Source organism: Simochromis diagramma, unplaced genomic scaffold (assembly GCF_900408965.1).
Source record: "Simochromis diagramma unplaced genomic scaffold, fSimDia1.1 OVJJ01000361.1, whole genome shotgun sequence".
Taxonomy (NCBI): Eukaryota; Metazoa; Chordata; class Actinopteri; order Cichliformes; family Cichlidae; genus Simochromis; species Simochromis diagramma.
The window spans coordinates 4,199,165-4,221,451 of NW_024386860.1; the positions used below are offsets into that span (position 1 = coordinate 4,199,165).

The 22,287-nt window shown below is 40.9% G+C and overlaps 1 protein-coding gene across 1 annotated transcript in view; it reads right to left on the bottom strand.

Annotated features, from left to right (window-relative positions):
* Positions 1-22,287, bottom strand: part of itga10 (integrin, alpha 10) — a 33,231-nt gene that overhangs the window by 7,861 nt on the left and 3,083 nt on the right. Inside the window, exons 2-8 of the mRNA XM_040029822.1 lie at positions 15,363-15,474; positions 15,124-15,234; positions 14,937-15,025; positions 12,683-12,797; positions 12,445-12,572; positions 11,585-11,733; positions 2,586-2,736 (exon numbers count right to left, since the gene is read on the bottom strand). Coding sequence (XP_039885756.1) covers positions 2,586-2,736; positions 11,585-11,733; positions 12,445-12,572; positions 12,683-12,797; positions 14,937-15,025; positions 15,124-15,234; positions 15,363-15,384 — 765 coding nt within the window. The 5' untranslated portion in view covers positions 15,385-15,474. The remainder of the gene's footprint in view (positions 1-2,585; positions 2,737-11,584; positions 11,734-12,444; positions 12,573-12,682; positions 12,798-14,936; positions 15,026-15,123; positions 15,235-15,362; positions 15,475-22,287) is intronic.

The following is a 22,287-nucleotide window of genomic DNA, read 5'->3' on the forward strand; positions in this document are numbered from 1 at the left end:
AAAGTCAGAAAGGTAAAAGACCACATGGGAAATGAATGAGCACATAACACAAGCTCAACAAAATATTGATGAAAGACCACAGATGAAATTCTGATGTATACAAGCAGGTATCAGAGCAATTGCTCATCCATGTTTCTGCTGTGACTATCAGTAAAATCGACTGAGTTTGGAGATGTGCCAGTTTCTGTGTCATTTACCAATAATTAAGTGATACCAAAGTCAACAAATCGAGTGGAAAGCATAAGATGGAAGAAAAAGGCAGCCACCAGAGATTTGTAAATGAGGAGCACAGGCCTAGCTGCGAGGTGAAGAGATGACTGATCCAGAGAATATACTGCAGCGGCAAAGGCTTATGGCTTAACGCCTGAAGTACAAATGAGAAAATTCCATAAGAGAAACCAAACCCAAGATCTCCCCCTGTGACTTTAGCTGCCAAGCAAACTAAGGAAATCCTCTGTTTTCAAAGGGCAGGGGTGCAGTGTGTAACATAAGGCGAGCCTGCGTATAAATATGTACATTATGAACTTGTAGAAGTTGTGAAATTCCACGCAGACTGCCAAATACTGCGAGCTCTCGCATGGGCATAAAAGGGCAACAGGGAAAGAAGAACTGTAAAGTAAATGTAACTCTTCTGATTGGTTTGTTTCCACTTTACAAGCTTCCAAACATACGGTGCTGCCTAAATGCTTTAGCCTCTGGGCTGCACTGATGTATAAAACACAGTTTCCAGTGACCGGGCGCTTTTTTTGCTCTTGTTTTGAGAGCTCCGACCCCCTTGGCGAGCCATTTTCACTGCGCGCACACACGGGCTGCAGCACAGAGAGCAACATGAAAACATGGCTGCTGTTATAAGCAATAATTACCTCTCATCACTTTGACTTTTTTGGGCAAACATTCAAACCATCAAACCCACCCCATTCACTGTCGTTTGCTTCAGCCATTTTTTTGTTTGTTTCTTTCAATATTTAAGTTTGTGACTGTGTATAAAATGTCTGCTCTAGCAGCACCTTAAATATCTGTCACTACCTGTTTGATTCCCTCCATGAAACTGTGGTTCACAAAGTATTTTGTTTCTGCAGCATATTTTATTACTTTCTCCAGGTGATTTTTGGAGCCAAAGAGTTTCTGGTATCATAGACACAATAAAATTTCATCTGTACTTCTCAAACCTTTTGTACTTTTTTAAGAGACATTTTTCTCTATGATTCACACACTTTCCTTAAGAGTGGTAAATGGTCTATATTAAAACTGTTATCCAGAGAAACGGTGGCTGTAATAGCTGCTACTGGATTTTCAGAGTGGCGTTAGTTTGCCCACTAGTTTGGCTGATTAATTATTTTCATTCAAAACTATTGAATGAAAATAATTCATCATTTGCTTTGTGGATGATGAATCCAAACAACTTTCAAGATTCATCAGTATCACCAGAATCAGTTGTGCTTTGAATTTAGTCCTAACTTTGGTGGGCCAAAGAGCCAGTGCAGGCTGAGTGTGGATAAGAGGAAAAACATGGATCAAAAAATGTTGAACAAAAAGTATTTTGTTGTAAAATAAATAAGTAAAAAATGTATATGGTGATTCTGTACAGAGCTTTGAATCTTTGTGGAAGATCCAGCTTCTTATCATGTTAAGAAAATAATAATTATCTCAAAGTAACTGATTTCTGTGATTATAGCTCAAACTATTATAAAGAATATTTAACATTTTCCTTTAACAATCACAGAAACACTACAGACTTATCTGCATGCTCTGATACCACTAAAAGCTGCTAGAAGAACATTTCTATCTTGGCCCACCACTGCTTAATGAACAGACTGAAATTAGTTCCTTAGATGTTTTCCTGTAGCGAAACATTAAAAGAAGCAGATTCAGGGAGACATGGGAGAATATTCACTGATGATGGCTTGATTAAACCGCGGGATTTATTGTTCCAGAGGTAGGGCTTACTCGTTGTTTCAACAGAACAAGTTATTGTAACTGACTCGTACTGTAAATAAGCTTCTCCAGTCAGTGATCAGTTTATCTGATCTTCTCTAATCTACATCTGTTTCCAAAGTGGCCCTTTGCCACTCTTCCTGCATGCTTGGCTCATGTTCTCCTCTTCTGTGGTTCCAGCGGAGCCTTTACGTTCGTTTGCTTCTCTTGTGGGTAGGGAGGGGTCTGCAACCAGTCCTGCCAACTAGAGTCTGTCTGGCTCTCAAAAACAAACCACGCCACCACTCGGTGTTTTTCTGTGTGTTGAGGGGGTCGGGTGGGGCTGGAAAGGAAGAGTTTTTGTTCTCAGTTGGCTATTTTAGTAGACCCAAGTGGGTCATTTTGTAATTTGGAGTTATTTTGGGGTGGGGTGGTGTTGATATTGTCTGGTTCATTCGGGGTGTATATATTTGCTATACCACTTTCACACAATGTGTGAGGAATGCCAGGGATGCGCTGCACATCCTGCATATGGCGTCGATTAGTTGTCTTTTTATTAGTATTGTAGAAAGAATTTCTGAATCAACAATTTGAGCGCCACAAAATGCAAAAATTGTCAAATAAACCCCCAAAGATTATCGTTCTGCTGAGCTTGGACAACATGCACTCACAGCGATGGCATATCGGGTGATGTTTCTTTCTTCGCACTTCTCCAGAGCACCTTCTAGTTCATCGCCATCGTGGGACTCTCCATCTGTGACTACGATCATCACCTTGGTGGCACCCTCCCTCGCTCCACGCTCAGGACTGAAAGCCTCTGTGCTACAAAGAACGAGAGAGAGACATATAAAGCTTAAAAAAATATACGTCAGTTGGTCCTACAGATCTTGTGAAACAGAATCAGATCTTAGACGTGGAGAACGAAAGAAAAACGGAGTCAAAGTGTAGCTAGGAAATGGATGAAAGGGAGGCTACCAGTGAGTATCAAGTAATTTAAATAAACATCCTCTGTAAGATAACACACGACATTAAGCATTTCTCTGAGAAAAAGAAAAGCTAGTAAAAACACTGAGTTTGAGTTGCTTTCATCGAGCGCGATATAAGTGGCCCAAGTCACAGCTGGACCTTTCCACAACTTTATTAGTCCAACTTGACACACATGCATCAGCTGCCAGTTGACTCCAACCAGTCACTGCGTGCAGTGTGGATGTGTCACTGCACACAAGAACCACATTTGTGCATTCCAGTCCAGCTGTGCTATGACACACAGACGAAAACTTGACAAACACACAAACAGACCCGAGCTGCACCCCGTTTGTCTGGAGGAAACCTGTTCTCAGTGGGAGCTGATTCAAGCGCTGAATAGGGTTGGTAAGCCTCAGACTAACACACACACACACACACACACACACACACACACACACACACACACACACACACACACACACACACACACACACACACACACACACACAGAGTGAATGAGGCAGAGAAGTCACTGCTAGTGAACTCAGTCATTTTCAGGCCTAACTCCAGCCCTTGACTAAATATAACGTTGTGGTCAGCCGCAAGAAACTCTGAGTTAAAAACAACAGTTTCCCCTATGCAGTCTGCAAATTACATAGGGTGCAGAGTAGGAGAGGAGAAAGAAAGGAGAGGAGTTAAAAGAAAAGGAACAAATGAACGAGAAAAGTCACATTAAGATGAGGAAAAAAAGCAACAAACAGAAAAACTACAAACACATGAATGGAGAATAATGACAATAATGGTATTATAATGCAAACTATAAGTTTTCATTATAAGAACAAGAAGAATAAAGACAGTAAAATTACATCAAACATTATGAGTGCAAAACCCACTTCGTTGTGCTTAGCGTTAAAATTTAGTGAATTATACAGCAGAACAAATTTGATGGGAAAGATTGAAAAGAACGACAGAAGAGTGGGGGGCAGTGGTGGAGACAAGATTGGGGAAAATGAGGATACAAGAGACACAAAAACAGGCAAGAAACAAAGGAAAAATAAAAGGAAAAGCAAGAAACAGATGAGAAAGAAGGACAGGGAGATGAAAGAGCAGAGAAAGTGATGGGAGCTAATTGGGAGGCCTGGCTGTATTTACTAGCCATTTTATGGAGTCATAGCAGTGTGGTAATGACACAGCACAGCGGTTTTTGTGTGTGTACTTTAGTTGTTTTTCTGCGTGTGTGTGTAGAAGGGAATGGTGTGCGTCTCAGACGGGTGGAGCGATAAAAAAAATTAGTGGCAAATCCAATTGTAGATGGGTTACTTCATGTTAATGAAGCAGTCATCTAGTCTGCAATCAAATTGTACTCTAGTCTGGTACTAGTCTCATTTCATTATGCAAGGAGATACAAAACAATCAAGTTTTAGGTAAAGTGTGTAACTACACTATACAAGTGGCAGTCAGATTCAGGTCAAGTCCTTGACTTTCCTCCCACAGACAAAAAATGTTCCTCATGCAAGCCGTTATTGTGAGCTATGTTTATGATTTAAAGTTAAAGTACTTCTAGCAGAGTGAAGAAGCACATGCATAATGTTTGGTGGTGTCATTATTGTGATACGGGACGGAATCTGCAAATGTTGTCATTTTTGTGCCTAAAAATCGAGAGTAAAAGCCAAAGCAATCAATGGGTGAAACTTCCAGACAGTCACAGCTGAAACACAGAGTGAGGCTGAGTAAGATTGTGTTGAACTCTATGAATAAACTACCCTACTCCTCACTGAATTTAATACCTCACTAAAGTTTTTATAAGAAGTTTATGACCTCGATTCCCAGTTTCAGTTCTTTTTTAACATAACATGATGTTCATTTGGTGATTCATTCTCCTATTTAGAGTCCAACAGATAATGAAGCAGAGAATGCTTTGGGATGGGTCTATTTATTGATAAGTTGTTACTCTATGAGAGTGCAGTGTCTCCAGAATCTGAAGAAATCTCTGTGTGCAAGGGACAAGGCTGAAAATCAGAACAGGACCCCTGTGATGCCTCCGGCAGCACTGCATTAAAAGATTCTGTCTGTTCTGTGATCAGACAAATCCAAATGTGAAATCTGACAGTGAGAGGGTCCATCAAACATGTCATCTCTGATGGTATTGGGTTGGATGAGTATCTATTGCATTGGCAGCTTGCACATCTGAAAAGATAACATCAGTGCTTAAAGCTATAGTGATGGACGCAGACCTAAACTTAAACTTAGAAAAACCTAAGCTTAGAAAAACACATTAAGACAATAACAAAGTCAGCTTACTATCATCTCAAGAATATTTCAAGGATAAAAGATCTGATGTCTCTACAGGACCTGGAAAAACTAGTCCATGCATTCATCTTTAGTAGGCTTTATTACTGTAACAGCATCTTTACAGGTCTACCTAAAAAAATCAGTCAGACAACTACAGCTCATTCAGAACTAAGACCAAAAACGTGCACCACATCAGTCCAGCTCTGAGGTCTTTACACTGGCTGCCTGTCCGTCAGAGGATAGACTTTAAAGTTCTGATGCTGGCCTATAAAGCTCTGAATGGTTAAGGACCAAAATACATCAGTGACCTCCTGACCCAGTATGAACCTTCCAGATCCCTCAGGTCATCTGGATCCTGTTTTTTATCAGTTCCCAGAGTCAGAACCAGACTCAGAGAAGCTGCATTCAGCTTTTATGCTCCATATATCTGGAACAAAGTCCCAGAAAGCCTCAGATCAGCTGAAACACTCAGTTTATTTAAACCCAGGTTGAAGACTCACCTATTCTCAGCTGCATTTGAATAAAGCCTTTGCCTATATAACGCTTTCTTTCTTTCTTTCTTTCTTTCTTTTTTTGAGGGAAGGCTTCGCATATTTCAGCAAGACAATGATAAACTCCATACTGCAGCTACTAGACAGCAAGACTTCAAAGTAAGAGTTCAGGCACAGAGCTGGCCTCGTTTTTCCTCAAATTAAATATATTTTCTCAGTTTGAATATTTGATACCTTTTCTATCTTCTCTTGTCAATAAAATGTGGATTTTTGAGATTTACAAATTGTTGTGATATTTTGATACCATGGTAGCATTTACAGGATATTGTTTTATAGTGATATTATACAGGAAAACTGTTACTCAATAAGGCCCATTTACTAGTTGTTTTTCTCTTTCTCTGTGACCCAAGAATTAATGTGTAAGAATCACAGGATGGTACCTCAAGGTTGAAAACACCACAGAGATCACTCCCTTACTCCCATCCTCCCTTCTTTATCTCCTAGAAAAGAGCTTGTTAAAGGCCAGGTGGTTTGTTTCAGAATTCACTAATGAAAGAACTCTGTATTCTATGTCTAGGAGTGTATTTTGCTGGGATGATCATAAATTGTAGCTGAACTGATAAACTATACAAAGGATACTTCTTTGCTCAGAGGGCAGGAAGACGTTTCCTTATTTGGTCTGTACCGGTTTGAACTGAGAACCTGCTGACACACGAACCTTTTTCCTCTATATAAACTGTTGTCTGATGAATAAACCTTTGAGTTGATTTTGGGAAAGCAACCTGAAGCATTCTGTGTTTCCTTGTTCTCCCAAGCTACTCCCGGCGCTGTAACTAACCTGCTGAACGGCATACCTGAGTGTTACTTTGAATAATTTTGAATCTTATAGGGTAAAGACAAAACTCTGCTTATAGGTGCCCACGCTTCGGAGGAAACCCGATCCACGGATGACCCGGGACGGAGATTTCTTTCACAAATGATTGCATTCTGTTGTCAGCAACCCATCTTTTTTGGAAAAAAAAATAAGTCAACAATTGAAAGCAGGGGTTCCACAAACCAACAGATAATGTAACAGCAGGTGAGATACTATCCATCATTTTGCTCCTAATGCAGACTGTGTTTTGTGGAAACACTGCTATGTGTTGTTTCATGGGTCGTGTCACATGATAGCAGATGATAGGTGATATGATTTTTTAGTTGGAGGACTTACTGAAGCATTTCTGTCCTACGTTTGCCTTGAATTTGGCCACCAATAAGTCCTTCTCTGTGATTAGTTTTCACTAACACTAGCTAGCTTAGCTCACAAAATCTCTTTAATTTTGGGGGTTTCTTTGTGCATTTTCCCACAGCTGTACTTTTATAGCATGCTTATCAAGTTACGCACAGTAGATCTGGTCGGGTTATTTCTACCAAATTAGGTGTGAAATGTTAATCATTTGAATAAACCACCATTCCTTCTTTCCAGTAGTCCCAAATAGTTCTCCTCCTCAAATAGTTAGCTCTCAAATATGCCAAGCCTCAGAGCAGTCAACTTCAAGTCAAATCAAAATTCCTGATTTTTATGGCATTAGTGTGAATAAAGTCTAAGATCAGTTTAAATCTGCACCGACCGCTCTCCCAGGAACTCGAAATCTTCTGTTGTTCTTTCGGGAGCTATTTTAGCTAAGTGCTTCATTTTAGGGTTAGGTTTCTCATAAGGAGATGGTTGGGGTAAAGGCTGAAAGTTAAACACACAGTGAAGAAGGTTAACGTTGGGGTCAGGAGGTCAGGGAACAAATGCTGTAACTGTCAAGTCTTGAAAGAATAGTTAAAAGGCATCGTTCGTGAATTTAACAAGTTATACATGAGTCCTCATTATGTGTGTGTACGTGTGCACGTGCATGCTGTACATGTCTCTGTGTGTATTTTTACAGCTGTAGCAGAACTACTTGGCTGACCAGTCTGGGTCAGGTCATGCCACACCTGCAGCTGTGCTGAGCCAGCAGCCGGCTAGCCCAGCTCAGCTAATCTCGTTGTTTTTCTTACCCCGTCACTTTCCTGCCAGTGCCAGGGCTGCTATCTGTCCATCTGTGCATGAGTATGTGAGAGTGGAAGTAGATATGTTTATGAGAGTTAGTTTAGAAGTTATCTTTTGATAGTCCCGCCTCTTAATGTCAAGTTAATGCCTATATTTTACAGCATATAACTTAGCCCAACCATCACATTGGGCAGGGAGCGAAGATGACAGTTACAGTGAAAGCAAAAACTGGATTTCCAATCGCTGGCATTTTAAAGTAAAAAGCTTTAAGACCTTATACTGGTTTCCAGGGACTGCTTTTCCACTATCGTTTACATGTCCAACTTTTACCTTTAAATGTACCAGAAAACAGGAACACTCCAATTACCTGTGTGAACGTGTGTGCGTGCTCAGAGACACACATACCAAAATAACAGTCACGGCCACACATCAGGTCTGGGTGTGGTGCTCTATGTCGGTATGACTTTAATAAAGGAGGAATTTTGTTTTGAAAAGAAAGATTTTTCACTGACCTGCCAACTTCTTTACACTTGGGTTACCAGCGTTAAAGCCCCCCAACATACCTCTACAAAGTGATGGATGTGTGGAGGAACTGGGTGACAGTGCAGCCATGAGGAAGTTATAGAAGACTGCCTCAAAGGTCCCTTATGCATTTTATCTGGATTTGATCTTGCACACTGTACTGAACCACCACTTATTTCCTTATATATTTTTTATTTTCATTTTGAAGGGGTCTTAAGCAAAGGTCTTTCAATGTTTTTCACTGGTTGATCTTTGAGTCATTTTCAGTCCTTGTACCTGATCATTTTCAGAGGATTTTGTTTTTTGTTAAATCGCTTAACACTGACTTATGACTTTTACCCTTCAAACAATCAAACAAACAATTTAGCAAAGAAATAATTTTAAATTGCTTTGTTATTGTTGTTATTATCAGCCTGTCGTAAAAAAAACCAAACTTTTTTTTATTATCAACAAGGTGATTCCCAAAGGGCTATCAGATGAAAACATTGCATTTCTTAGCAAGGTGTGCACTGTGTCCTTAAAAATATTGAGGACAAAAGCAAAAGTGACAGGCCCAAAAAACTTTCTAGAGCAGATGAATGGTGTCTAAAAGTTATGTTCTTAAAACAAAGACCTGACACAGAACCTGAGAAATGCATCTGGATCATCAGTTGATTCATCTACTGTTCACTGAATCCTCATCAGAAATGGTCTCACTGGCTGTTGAGAAGACATTATTAAGCAAGTCAAACAGGGTGAAAAGACTGAGGTATGCCAAACTACAGAAGAAACGGACTGAAAATCAGTGGAAACAGTTTTGATGAAGTGATGCAGTCATAGTTGAAATTTTTGGTTCATGTGAACATTAGTATATATGTAGGTCAGGGGTGTCCAACTCCAGGCCTCGAGGGCCGGTGTCCTGCAGGGTTTAGATCTCACCCTGGGTCAAAACACCTGAATTAAATGATTATTTCATTACCAGGCCTCTGGAGAACTTCAAGACATGTTGAGGAGGTTATTTAGCCATTTAAATCAGCTGCGATGGATGAAGGACTCATCCAAAACCTGCCCTTGAGGCCTGGAGTTGGACACCCCTGGACACTGAGTGGAGCCTCCGTCGAGGTTTGGAACTGCATTTCAGCTAGTTATGTTGGAGATGCAATACCATCTGGAAACCAGCTACTTCTGAAATTGTTGTTGGGCACTAAGCGTTTATTAGGGGTGCAACGATATTCGTATCGATATTGAACCGTTCGATACAGTGCTTTCGGTTCGGTACGCATATGTATCGAACAATACAAAATTTGTAATTTATTTTATCAACTTTCCTTCTGACGATGCTGTCTGTGTTGAGCGCTCAGTGAATCTGCGTTCGACTACTCCGCCTAGGCTCGACAGTGCAGCCTAGGCGGAGTAGTCGAACGCAGATTCACTGAGCGCTCAACACAGACAGCATCGTTAGAAGGAAGAGCGCAGGGCAAGCTAGCGAGACAGAAGTTAAGCTCACCTTTTAACATGGACCTTCCCCCACTCTCATTCAGATCTGGCGTTTGGAATTATTTTGGTTTTCATGTGACGTATGACCCTGAAGTCAGGGACTAAAGTAAAACAGTATGTTGGATGTGCCACGCAATGCTCAATTACATGGGTGGGAACTAGTGTGTTAGCGCAGTTAGCTCGTTAACGTGTTGGCCGTCTAGCCCCATGCACGGGGCGATCGGCGGTAGCTCGTTAACGGAGATTTGCCGTGTTGTGGCGTTAAGGTCATTTCAACGAGATTAACCTGAAAGCACTAGTGGGAACACAACGAATATGACTGCACATTTACGCCGACATCATCCTAGTGCAAAGACAAGTGGAAGCAGAAAAAAAACAAGCAAGCATGCTACTAACTTTAGCCGAGTCATTTAGACAGCTGTTAGCACATGATTCTCCTTATATGTTTAATATGCTGCTGAGAATATAGCCCAGAAGAAGCGGATAGTATAGCTTTTAATTTGGAAAGAGACATTTCTCTGTAATAAACTCTCTTTGAGTGATTCCTCAATCAGATACAGGGCTCGCAATATCGCTAGCCCGACGTCCCGGGGCTAGCGATTTTTTCAGTCGGTTTACCAAAATCTATCTCTGCCCTGCCCGTCGGGCTATTGTAGGAAGGAAAATATATGTCAATGCTTTTGCATTCTTTCAGAAATGTAGCTGGGTAATTATGTCATTGGCATCGGTGAGCCACTGTCAATATGTGACATATTGAAGTCGCGTTTGAATTTGCGCTTGTTTTTTTGCTTTCACTTTGCAATCGTGCGAACTGTGTATAGAGAGCGACAGCACTGATCTGTGAGTGATGATAATTTGTGCACCAATTCCTCTGACATCGTCTTATTAATCGTTAGCTTACTATGCAAACATGACAAGTGAAATCTCACGCAGCAAGCTTAAACATGTGAGAGGTTGATCGCGCAGAGAATCGCTGAGCTTATGTGAGTGCGTGTGTAAAAGCAGCAGGATATATATTTAACTACAATGACCTGGATGACTGAGAACCTTCACAGACAGATATATATTTTAGTTCTGCTGAGCCAAATAAGACAGGTCAGGGTGAAGAAGTGACAGCCAAAGAAAAGCTTACCACAAAATGGAGAAGTTATGACAAATCAGACTATAAGGCAAAAAGAAAGTGCAGCTTTATGGTTTCATGGACAAAAGAATTTCTGTGGCTGCAATATGACGAGCTAAATAACCAGGGCTGCACATAAGTGGTCCGCAGGTGCGCATTCGCTGTCAAAATAAAAAACACGCACAAGGGTTAGGGTTAAATTTAAAAACTGTACTTTTGAGTTAAAATATATATTTATAATTTTAATAAATGACAAATTAAAAAGGCATGAACATTTTTTTGTATCGAAAAAATATCGAACCGTGACACCAAAGTATCGAACCGAACCGTGAATTTTGTGTATCGTTGCACCCCTAGCGTTTATGTATAGGGAGTGTAGAGTGGTTTGTTTCAGCTTTTTTGCTTACAACAGCTGCCTGAAATCAGTGAGAATGAACTCAAGAAGTAAACCTGTCCAAACTAAAACTATTGGCTGAAAGATACTTGTGTGGTGTGCTGCCACTACCGCTGACTAATTTTGAACAGAAACAGATCATACATTATGAGAAATCGAATAGTTTTCCATAAATTAAACATGGAGCATATTGTTAGAAAGGAAATTAGAGAAGAAGAAAACAGATCTGATTGCCATTATAACTGAAAATTATACAGTGATCTATTTATAAGCACCAACTATTGTTACAAACAAAAACCAAAGCGTCACATAGATTCCAGTTAACCTGCCAAATCTACAGCATGCTTTAGAATGAGAAAAATCATCCCTGACTAGTAAACTGCCATGCCTACCAGGCTGTTTCAATCGCATATGCCGTGCGCGTCTCCCGTCCCTCCTGTCGGCTGATATTCTTGGCGGCCTCCACTACCTCCTGTGTGGTCTGGTAGTCCTTCAGAGACCACTCGTGAACAGCTACCTCACCATACTGCAGAATACCAACCTAAATATGGACACGCGAGGGCAAACACATGTACAGAAACACACAAGCATTTCAACAATGCCACATGTTATTGGTTGTGCCGGCACATAATTGTGGAAAGCAACATCTGAGACTTTTGTTTCTGGGTTGAACTATCTCCTTAAGTACCAGTCCTGTTCTTAAAGCAAACAGTGCACTTGGGGGATTTCTGAATTCATTCAAAAACCAGAGGTATTTCCTCTTCACCTCACATTGCCTGCTACCCCTTACCCCTCACCTCCCCTTTTCATTACTCAGTTCTCCTTTCACTCTTCTAGTTGCTTTGCTTTGAATAATGTCACTAGAAACCTCACTTCCCCTCCCCAACTCATGCAGACACACACACACACACACACACACACACACACACACACACACACACACACACACACACACACACCATCACCAAAACCCCCAGCTCCCATTCCCCTTCAACCTCAAGTGAGCTGGGCTCATGTCCCTTTACATCACTCCAACTATTCTTCTGGACATATTTGCCAAACTGGTTCCTAATACGTCCCTGTCAGCATGTTTTCATTCAAGGGACTAGCTTGTCTTACTGCTCTGGGCTGCAGCTAAGGGGTTCCAGATATTTAAGTGGGAGACTCACTCAAATTTAAACCCACAAGTTTCCATTACTAGTGTAAATAATATTTATCGGCTGTGCAAATACACACTGAATTGGAGTTTTACCTGCATCTGGTCTGAGCTGATGTGGAACTTGCTGAGGATGTTACTGAGGAAGTTTTGGACCTCGTACCAGGGGTAGATGCTGTTGGAGCCATCCAGCACGATCACGATGTCCATGTACGTCGAGCACCCTGCCAGATATGGACATTTAGAAATGTTTGGTTGATTGAAGCAGGCCTGCAACATGTTTCTTTGCCGCACTTTGTGGGTTTTTTGTGTTTGTGAGTGTAAGTATAGTTACTTTGTGCTGTTGGAGCGATTGTCTCTCTTGGTTCTAGGTCATCGCTGACTGAGGCACAGATGCCAGTGCTGAACATAGATGTACCACACTCTTGTGACCACAGTGGAGCACATGCCTGCAAAACAGATGCACACACGCGCGCAAACACACACACACACACACACACACACACACACACACACACACACACACACACACACACACACACACACACACACACAAGCATCTGTTTTACAGGTGAATTTCACAAGTAGCTGTAATTAATTTGAACAGAGTTTATTCTTTTTCACTGTTTGTTTTACGTGCACAAGATGTGTATCAAAGAGTTTAAAACATGGAAATGCGCACACAAACATACCCACAAACACACACAGAAACGCACAAAACGATAACAATTAAATCAGGGCAGATAGGGAACAAAAAGAAAACAAGTCACAAGAGGGAATAAGTCATGGAAAAACTACAATAGTGTGGTTTGGAGGACAGGAGAAGGAGGGAGACTATTGTCGACATGCTGGCAGTCACAGTTGTCATGAGCGGTTTCACAGAGCTGGAGCACAAGACCAGTATGAGTGATTTAAACTTGATTGTGCTAAATGTAGGGAGGGTGAGTAAGGAGGTTGGGGAGGGGGCACCCTATAAAAAATATTTCTGCCTTCAAAGCGCGCCGTTTATTTGGCTTTCCATACCAAGAGGAAAGAACAGGGGCGAGTGCAGAGACAAGAGACAAAAAAGAAGCTAGCAGAAAGACAAAAGAAGGAGACTGAAAGTGGGGTGAAGTGGGGGTAGAATGAGAGAAAGAGAAACATCCTGGTTTTTCTTGCCCTGTCATTATGGAAGGGTTTCTCCTCAGGCACACAGACAGGCAGAGAAGAAAGGATGGAGAGAGAGGGATGGGAGGAAACGATGGAGGGAGAAGATGGAGAAAAGCGAAAGAGGTGCTATGGCTTTTGGTAGGTCTGTCATTAACAAAGGGCCGGAGACGCATTCCGATCCTGTTATAGACCTGACCACTGGGGTTAAGATAAACACACACACACATGCCCGCACACATGCCTGTGCACACGCGCACACAAAAAACCCGCCTAAGCTGGCTAGCGTTTTTTGAACTGTACACGACTCCACGCCCGAAGAAGCAGTAAAAAACCTGGCAGACACCAAAACACGCAAGCACACTTGCCCAACATACACACAGAGTTACACAAAGAAGGCATGTAACACAAACTGCTGTCTCCTCGCTAAGGCAATAAGTGTGTGGGTCTGCAAGCCAGAAGCCTCAGAAGTGCAGAAATTAGGATAAATGAGTGAGTAAGATTTCAAGAAGTTTGTCTAAAAGCTAAAGTCTTAAACCTAAACTCGAGTTAGATTCTGTCCATAAACGTTGCTTTGCACTTGACTTCATCAGCTTGACTTTGAATCATTCATGTCTGGTTATTGTGTCAGTAACTACAAGCTCTGTAAGTTCTCACATTGATTAGAGTCATGGTAAAAAGAAAATACACCCTCCTTAAATTCTAAGGTTTTACCTATCAGGACATAAAACAAATTATGTGGTCCTCACGAGGTTCGAAAAACTGTTTAAATACAACCTACACTGACAACCAGCCCACTGACATACTGCAGTTATTGACTATTGACCAGTGGCTCCAAAACAAGATCAAATCATGACCTCTCCACCACTGTGCTTGACAGTATGTATGAGGTGTTTGCGCTGATATGCTGTGCTTGGTTTTCACCAAACATGGTGCTGAGACTTATGACCAAACAGTTCCACTTTGATCTCATCTGTTAAATAGACATTACTCTAGAAGTCTTGTGGTTAGCTACTTTCCTGTGTAACACGCTGATTGAGGCCTGTACTGTCTAAGATGTGGCGCTGGGGTTTTTTGCAGTTTCTCTGAGCATTGTAGAGTTTGACTTTGAAGTGAATTTTCTGTGACTTGCACTCCTGGGAAGATTGGTAACTGTCTTGAATGTTTTCCACTTGTTTGGAAATGGGTTTAAAACACCTTCCCAGACTATGTAAATGTGCAAATGCATGTCCAAAATTAAAGAAAAGAAAGAGGAGGATCAGTGAACCGCTTGTGGTCAAATCTAAATTCAACTAAAAACACTCGAAGGGAGCGAATTCATGAGAATTCTGTTGAACAAACTCAACCTGGTCTGACCACATCCCTTCAGGCTCCCACCCATCAACCCACTGCCCATGTAGGAAAAATAAAAAGCCCCGTTTTCCAGTGTTGATGCCACATACCAGGAAGCCATCAGGTGAAGTTGGTGTGAGGGTCATTCCCAAGTGAGAATTCCTCAGATTTTTAGAAACGTTCTGGAGAGCCGTCTCACCTGAGTGAGACAAACATCTTAGCTTTGAAGTAACAAATCCAAACATGAATTGAGGATTTTTTTCCTGCATATTTTCTTCAACTCATAGTTTCTCTCACCTAGATTCACTTTATTGCAGCTTGAGTTCCTCTCCCTGTCCCACGCTGCATTTGTACACATCTCCTTTCCTGTTGTTGGGCGGCCCGTCCCAGGGAGCACCAACCAGCATCCTTTACGGAGTAATTCATTCATCATCAAAATGTCATTCATCGCCCGCTTTGTGTACATGTTATGACAGTTTATTTATGACTGTGTGGTTCCATTAGATTATATCTGACTGTCTCCATCACAGACTTACGATTTCTCTCCATCTGCTTCATGCTGCAAGACGGAGAAGCCGAACAGCGCGTCCTCTGGACCGGTGAATATGCGCGGGTGCTTTACATCTATGTTGAAACACTGACAAAGCTCTGGAAGACATGACAAAGAACATTTTAAACACCGATGACAAAAACAGACAACAAAACAGTGCTCACTTAACTGAATTTTGTTCAATTAAATAATACAACCACAAAAAAAAAGTGGCATGCTCCAATAAATCAACTGAATCAAGCTGAAAAAACAACAACAAACACTTTAATGGATAACATTAAAACTACAAACAGATAATGCTAATCCTCTCGTTCAGAGTCATTGGGGACAAGGCATTGCTAACAAAATCCCCATGAAATGTTGCAGATCCCAGTCTGATTGAGCAGCAACAGGACTGCCAGCTGCCAATATCTGGGTACCAGACACCACAGGACAAGATCGAATGTTACAGCCCCAGTAAAACTTCTTCTGGCAGGAGGAAACCCCTCTACCCTACATTTTCCTGTGTCATGTGTTATGGCTGAGTGATGTGTATAAAGCGTGGAAGATGGGTTTTTTCTCTTAAAGATTCACGTAAAAAAAATTATAGGGGGGAAGCTGTGCATTCAAAGAAAAGTTTGAAGTTTAGATTTTAAATATTAAACTAACCCGTTAGTTAGGTGGTTGATTTAGTATACAAACTGTAACTGGGGAAAATGCTGGAATTGTAATGGTATTAAAACCATAACTTTTAAAGCATCCATCCATCCTCTTCCACTTGGAGCTGTAGCGTATCACTGTTATAGGGTGAGAGGTGGGGTACAGCCAATCTGTTGCAGGGCTAACACAATGGACAGGCAGCTATTCATGCTCACTTTCACCTTTTTAGCCAATTTGGAATAATCAGTTGCTCTTAAAGCCTGGCGTGCATGTTGGACTGTGGGAGAAAGCTGGAGTACCCAGAGAGAACCCCCACAGACACAAGGAGAACATTCAAACTCCTGGCCTGGATTCAAACCCACAACCTTATCGACATGGTAGTACAAATATAAATCATTCCATCTACCTCTCCAACTTATGCTTTTTTATTTATTCATCTGTTCATGGAGCACTAAAGTTAATGCACTTACATAAACTTTATTCATAAGCTGTCAAAGGCCAGTGAAAAACTTGGACAACTGTGTGCACTATGTGTAGTTAGAGCTGCAGTGAAGAGTAAGATTATTATTTCATGTCTTGGCCTTGGAGAAGAGAATTAGAGGGGACAGGGGGTGGCGGGTAGGGGGGGTGTCAAAAAGATGGATAAACAAAGTGACCAAAGGCCGTCTCTGAGGAAAAAGAGAGTTCAGTCTAAGGGGAAAGAGGGAGACGAGAGGGAAGAGAAGAAGCAAAGCAAGGAAGGGTGTGGGTTAGAAAAACTCTTAAATATAGTGAGCTCCCTGTTATGACACACAAGCCTGCCCTTCATACTTACAGGGAGAAGCGAGGGAGACACAGTGAGATGGTAGCTCACTGACTTGTTTACATCTGTAAGTAAGCTGAAGCATGTTTGAGCTGCTCGGTGCTGATGATCAGAGCTAAACTAAATGAATAAAGATTTAGGAGTCAAAGAGCCTGAAAATAAATAACACGGATGTTTCAGCATCCATTTGAACCTTTTTAAAAGGGAAACATTAAAAAAGATCGAACTAGGTGCAGCAGAAAAACAGACCCTGGACTGTTAATTCATACACATTTATTCCTCATAAGCACCTGACACATAAGTGACCCACAGCTAATCGACTTGCAGTCTGGGGACCCGGGTGTGTTATGCTAGGTGCAGCAAATGTAGATGAGATGAAGAAGAGACCACAGAGCTCATAGCTCACTTCTAGCACCACACCCTCACATTGTTTTTCAGTGTCAGACTTGTAATCTTCAGTGCCAACAGATGCCAGCATAAGCACTGTGATGGAGGGAGGACTCGCATCATCTACTTAAATACAGCTACTTATACTTTTTATTAGTCCTTTATTTATCTAGGTAAATAATCTCATTGAGATTAAAAATCTCATTTCCAAGAGAGACCTCATGGCAGTAGAAGTCTATACACTGCAGTCTATACACTGTAGTCTACACTTATACTACGGTGTAAACACAACGTCCTGCGTTGAAAATGTAAAAACATTTTTAAAGCAAATTATTTAAAATGGAAAGATCGCATCTTGGGATTTTTATACTACCCTGGTTCAAAAAGAGAGAGCACACACGTCATTTTAGGATGCTATTAAATAGCTTAATTAAATAAAGCAAAGAAACCAAAGATTAGTAGGAGTGGTTGTCAGCAGATTAGTGTATACGCAGGGTAAGTGTACAAGTGCAAGAGAGGAGCAGAAAAAGAGCCCCCACGAAGGTCTGGCAGGGCTGCTTTAGACGGCCCTGAGCCTGCTCAGGTATGTTACATCCCAAATTGGGTCTGCTCCATCCACCAGTTACCCGGAAGAGATAGACAAAGGCAACAAAGAAAACAAGGTCAGCCCTGTGGCCGTCACAGTAGAAGCAGAATTTAGCTGTTGTGAGCAACTTCATGTCCAACTGCAAGTTATATTTGTTTCATTCATAACAGAACAGCCAGTATCATCATTTACTGCGAGTATTGAGTATCTAGCTGTCACATAGTGAGGGAGAAAGGGCAACGGTTACCTTTGAGATGTAGTGGAGGACAGGAAGTACTGGAGAAGTCATGAAAAAACTCACAAATGCCTAAATTTGTGTTTAAATGGTGGAAGCCAGGTTTTCTGCACTTTTCTTCATTCAGCCTGTGTTTAGTGGTGACTCGAACAAAATTCTGTCACGGATCCAAATTTTGGTGACTCTTAAGTTACACTGTGCAAGGAGTATTTAAGTTGTAGCTGAGGTAATGCTTTAGTGAGGTTGGTGTATTTTTTTGGGTTTCTGTCAACTTGAAATTAGAGCCTGGTCCCTTAACTTGGTATTTTTAAAGCACCCAAGTTAAGCTTCACGTATTATGCTTTGTGTTGGGTTGATCTGGTTGACTTATTATTTAATAATTCAATCATGCATTACCAATCGACGTAATATAACTAAGTTGTTCCAGCATTTCTCTTTTTTCAGTGTACATACAGGTGACATACGCTGAACGTGACATGTGAACCAATCCAATTTATCTGAGATTTATCTGATTTTGGCTTCATCTTTTGCATTTCAGGCTACATGTAGCAGATAGCAGGTTATTTCCAAACACCCATAAATAGACTGAGTATGTAATGGACAATACAAGTTAAAGAAAATGTTGTCAAGCAAACATTTAAGCAGATATATATGTATTTCCTGTTTCCACTGAAGTGGTTGAAAGTAGCTTACAGGATATGAGCCAGCTGGTATTTCTTGCCTACACAGTTCCCCATAGATTAAAGAGAGTCATCGTGTATTATTTTCAGTTCAGACTGAGACAGCTCTGCAGCTCTCAACAGTTGGTATTTAACTTGTCCCACTTGTGTGTCTACTGTATGTTATTTGTAGGGTGTGTTGGATGTGGTTGCTAAAATGGGCTTTCAGAATGGCTTCAGTTTACTGAGCAGTTTAGCAACATCTACAGTTCCTTCCTAACAGTTCTGTAACTTCTCCAGTACTCCCAGACTGGGAAGCAGACCAAAACACTGGTGGCATGATTATGAAACAGCTGCTTACACACTTGTGTCCAGGTACTTTCCCACAACTAAACACAGACAGTCACAATTCTGTGCAAAAGTCTTGCCTCACTCCTCAATTATTTATACTTTGCTTCTAAGGAGCCACAGTTTCCTAAAGTTTTTAAAATGGTGTTGAGCAATAGTTCTCCGAGCTTTCTGAAGGTCTTTCAAAGTTTTTCTTTGGACATTGGCTGCTTTTTCACTCATTTTTAGTCAGGTTCTTGTCTCTAACAATTTTTCAGAAGAATATTTGTTTGTTTGCTTTTAAAACACTTGACACTGACCTATAAATCGTTCAGGTTAACCCAAAGGATAAACCAGTGTTGTCTCAACACATAACGGACAATTTAGCAAAGCACTCATGTTAAACTGTATCTTTAGGCACTTTATTGCAAAGAGTCTGTATGAACAAGCATTATTTGTTTCCATTTTTTTACTCGAATCAATGAAAAATGTAAAATAAGCCAGGTCTGACGGGCATAAAATGATATTTTTGTACCAGCAAAATGATTCCCAAGTGCTATTAGCTCAAAACTTGTTTTTGTGTCAGCGTAGTGTCATAGTGCCACAGCATTATCTTAAAGCCAGCAAAGACACATGACTGAAGCCTCATCAGAGTTGGTCTCAGTTGAAGACACGGCTGCGTTTTACCAAATTACACAAGAAATGGAAGAAAAATCAGTGGCAACAGGTCTGATGGAGTGATCATCCAAATTTGAAATTTATTGTTAAAATTCTCATCAGTGTGTATGGAGAAGGTCAGAGGCGAGGTTTTTGCATTTGCCGCATTTCAGAGAGTAGGGCTGGAGATCTTGAAACTGATGAAATTATGAACACAGAAAAGTACCATCAGATTTTTATCCACCACACATTACCATCTGGAAAGCATCTGATAGACAGAAGCCTGATTTTCCAGCATGAAAATGATCCCAATCACATTGCCAATGCAGTAAAAGCATACCTGGATAGAAAACCTCATAAAGGAGCACTGTGAGTCATGGACTGGCCTCCCCAGAGCCCAGACCTCAACATCAGTGAAGCAGTGTGGGATCATCTTGACGGAAAACAGAACAAAAGCTTTGAATGACATGAAAGCTGCCTGAGAGAGTGCAGGCTGTGGAAACAATAAAGGTGGTCATATCAAATATTGACCTTCAAACTCATTAGAATTTGACAAACTTCATTTGTGCCTTACACACTGTATTTCCATGTATTCTTGCACATATTTCAATAAATCGCTGCACGTATTTCTCAGTTTCCCAGCAAAATATAAAGAAACGAGGGGCGAATCAAGACTTTTGCACAGGATTGTACCTCCGCCAAGCCAATCAAATTGGGATTCCACTTGGTTTAGAGAATGAAACTAGATATGTTCAGTGTTTCTTTTCCGTCCCTGCTCATGCTTTTCTCACACACTGTAGTTTCTTCTACCTGCTTCTTCACTTTTCTCTACAGGTTGTCTTTCTTGTAATATAACTGCATTGTCACACACATTTCGTCTGGTTTTATCTACATAGACGTACTCGCCACATACACCTACAAAGATGGAGGCTTTCAGACATGGCAACAGCAGATATTCTGGTGTAGATTAAGTTATGTCAATAAATTATTACACGCAGAGACTTTTTGTCTGTCACCACTTTGAGTTTGACTTTATTGGTTGTAATTTACCTTGACAACAACTGGATGAGAACAGCACAGTGACGCAGTGGTTAACCTGTCACCTCACAGTAAGAAGGGTTCGGGTTCAAACCTGCTGCCAACGGGTTCCCTTGATTTTATCATATGAATGTTCTTCTTGTAGCTTTCCGGGATCCCTCCAATGTCCATGAAAGCTAAATTGTTTGTGTTTTCTAAACTGGCCATAAACTACATTAGCCCTGTGATTGATTCTGACCCTATAATAGCCATAAGGGGAAGATAAATGTGGTTGTAAAAAGACTCCTGACTTGGCCTTTGCAAGCACTTTCCTGCTGAGCTTATAGTCTCACTCTTTTTCTCTTTTTTTAAATAAAAAATGATGGGCATTTTACAAACGTTGGTCATACTATGGTTCACTAAGCAGGTTTCTGTTGATTAAAAGATGGAGGGAAGACGAGATGAGACAATTCACCAACATGACCCTAACAGGTAACACAAACCTAACCTGCTGAGCTCACTGTACCACAAAAAATTCAGAGACTTATACTGGATGTTTCGATGCATGCTTAATCATCCAGGTAGGTAAATCCCGAAACGTTTCGTCTCTTGGATGAGTGACAAAACGTTTCTCCCACTGAAAACGCTACGTCCAGATGAACAGAATCAGCTTTTGGGGATATACTGGATGTTGGAACAACAGAAGGCTGATTATTGGCCCGTACAAATAAACGTGCAATTTAATTCGATTCAGTGTAGCTCCAAATCACAACAACAGTTCCCTCAAGCTGCTTTACAGTGTAGAGTAACGGTCCTACAACATTAGAGAGAAAATCCCAACAGTAAGATGACCAGCTTACACATAATTTTTCCAACTGCACCAAACAACAACCAATTTTTAGATCAACTGATCGATTAGTTCATCATTAAGTATTAATAGCATTGCAGTGATGTTAATAAAATGTAATTATTTATAATTAGGTCTTCTGGTTACACATTTACAGTTGATTGAGTGAGATATAAATGATGCAATAAAAAAGTCTATTATACTAACTATGTTATTCTAAAAGTGTTTATATTTAGTCGTCTATACTGGAAGAACCAATGAGCATTGTCTCAAACACTGCCTCACAGAGCTGCTGGCATGGTTGTAGACCCTTAAGTCTTGTTTCTGCTGATTTTGCACATCAGCGCAAGCTTCCAGTATTTCTTTATCCAAGCCTCCAGTGACTAAGATGAGCCTCATGCATCTATCCAGTTCTACACAGATGTTTTAACAGGCTTCAGCATTGGGGATCCGCGTAGGCAGCACTATAATAATTCTGCAGTCTTTATTTCCCTTGTCAGAGAAAGAAAATCCATTTTCCCAGGCTTTTTGCAATTAGCTATTCTTTCAGATTGACACCCACCACCCGTCTTACACACTGCAGTAAACTGTTTCTCTCTTTTCTTGAGACAATGTCACCCACACTCCAACTCCAGATTTCTTCCCACATCAAAGCAGGGATCTGATAACAGCTCCTGCTACTGATGTTCTCTTTTATCCTCGTGTTTAGCTCATTCTCTCATGAGCCTTAAATTGCTCGTTTTATTTATTTTTTG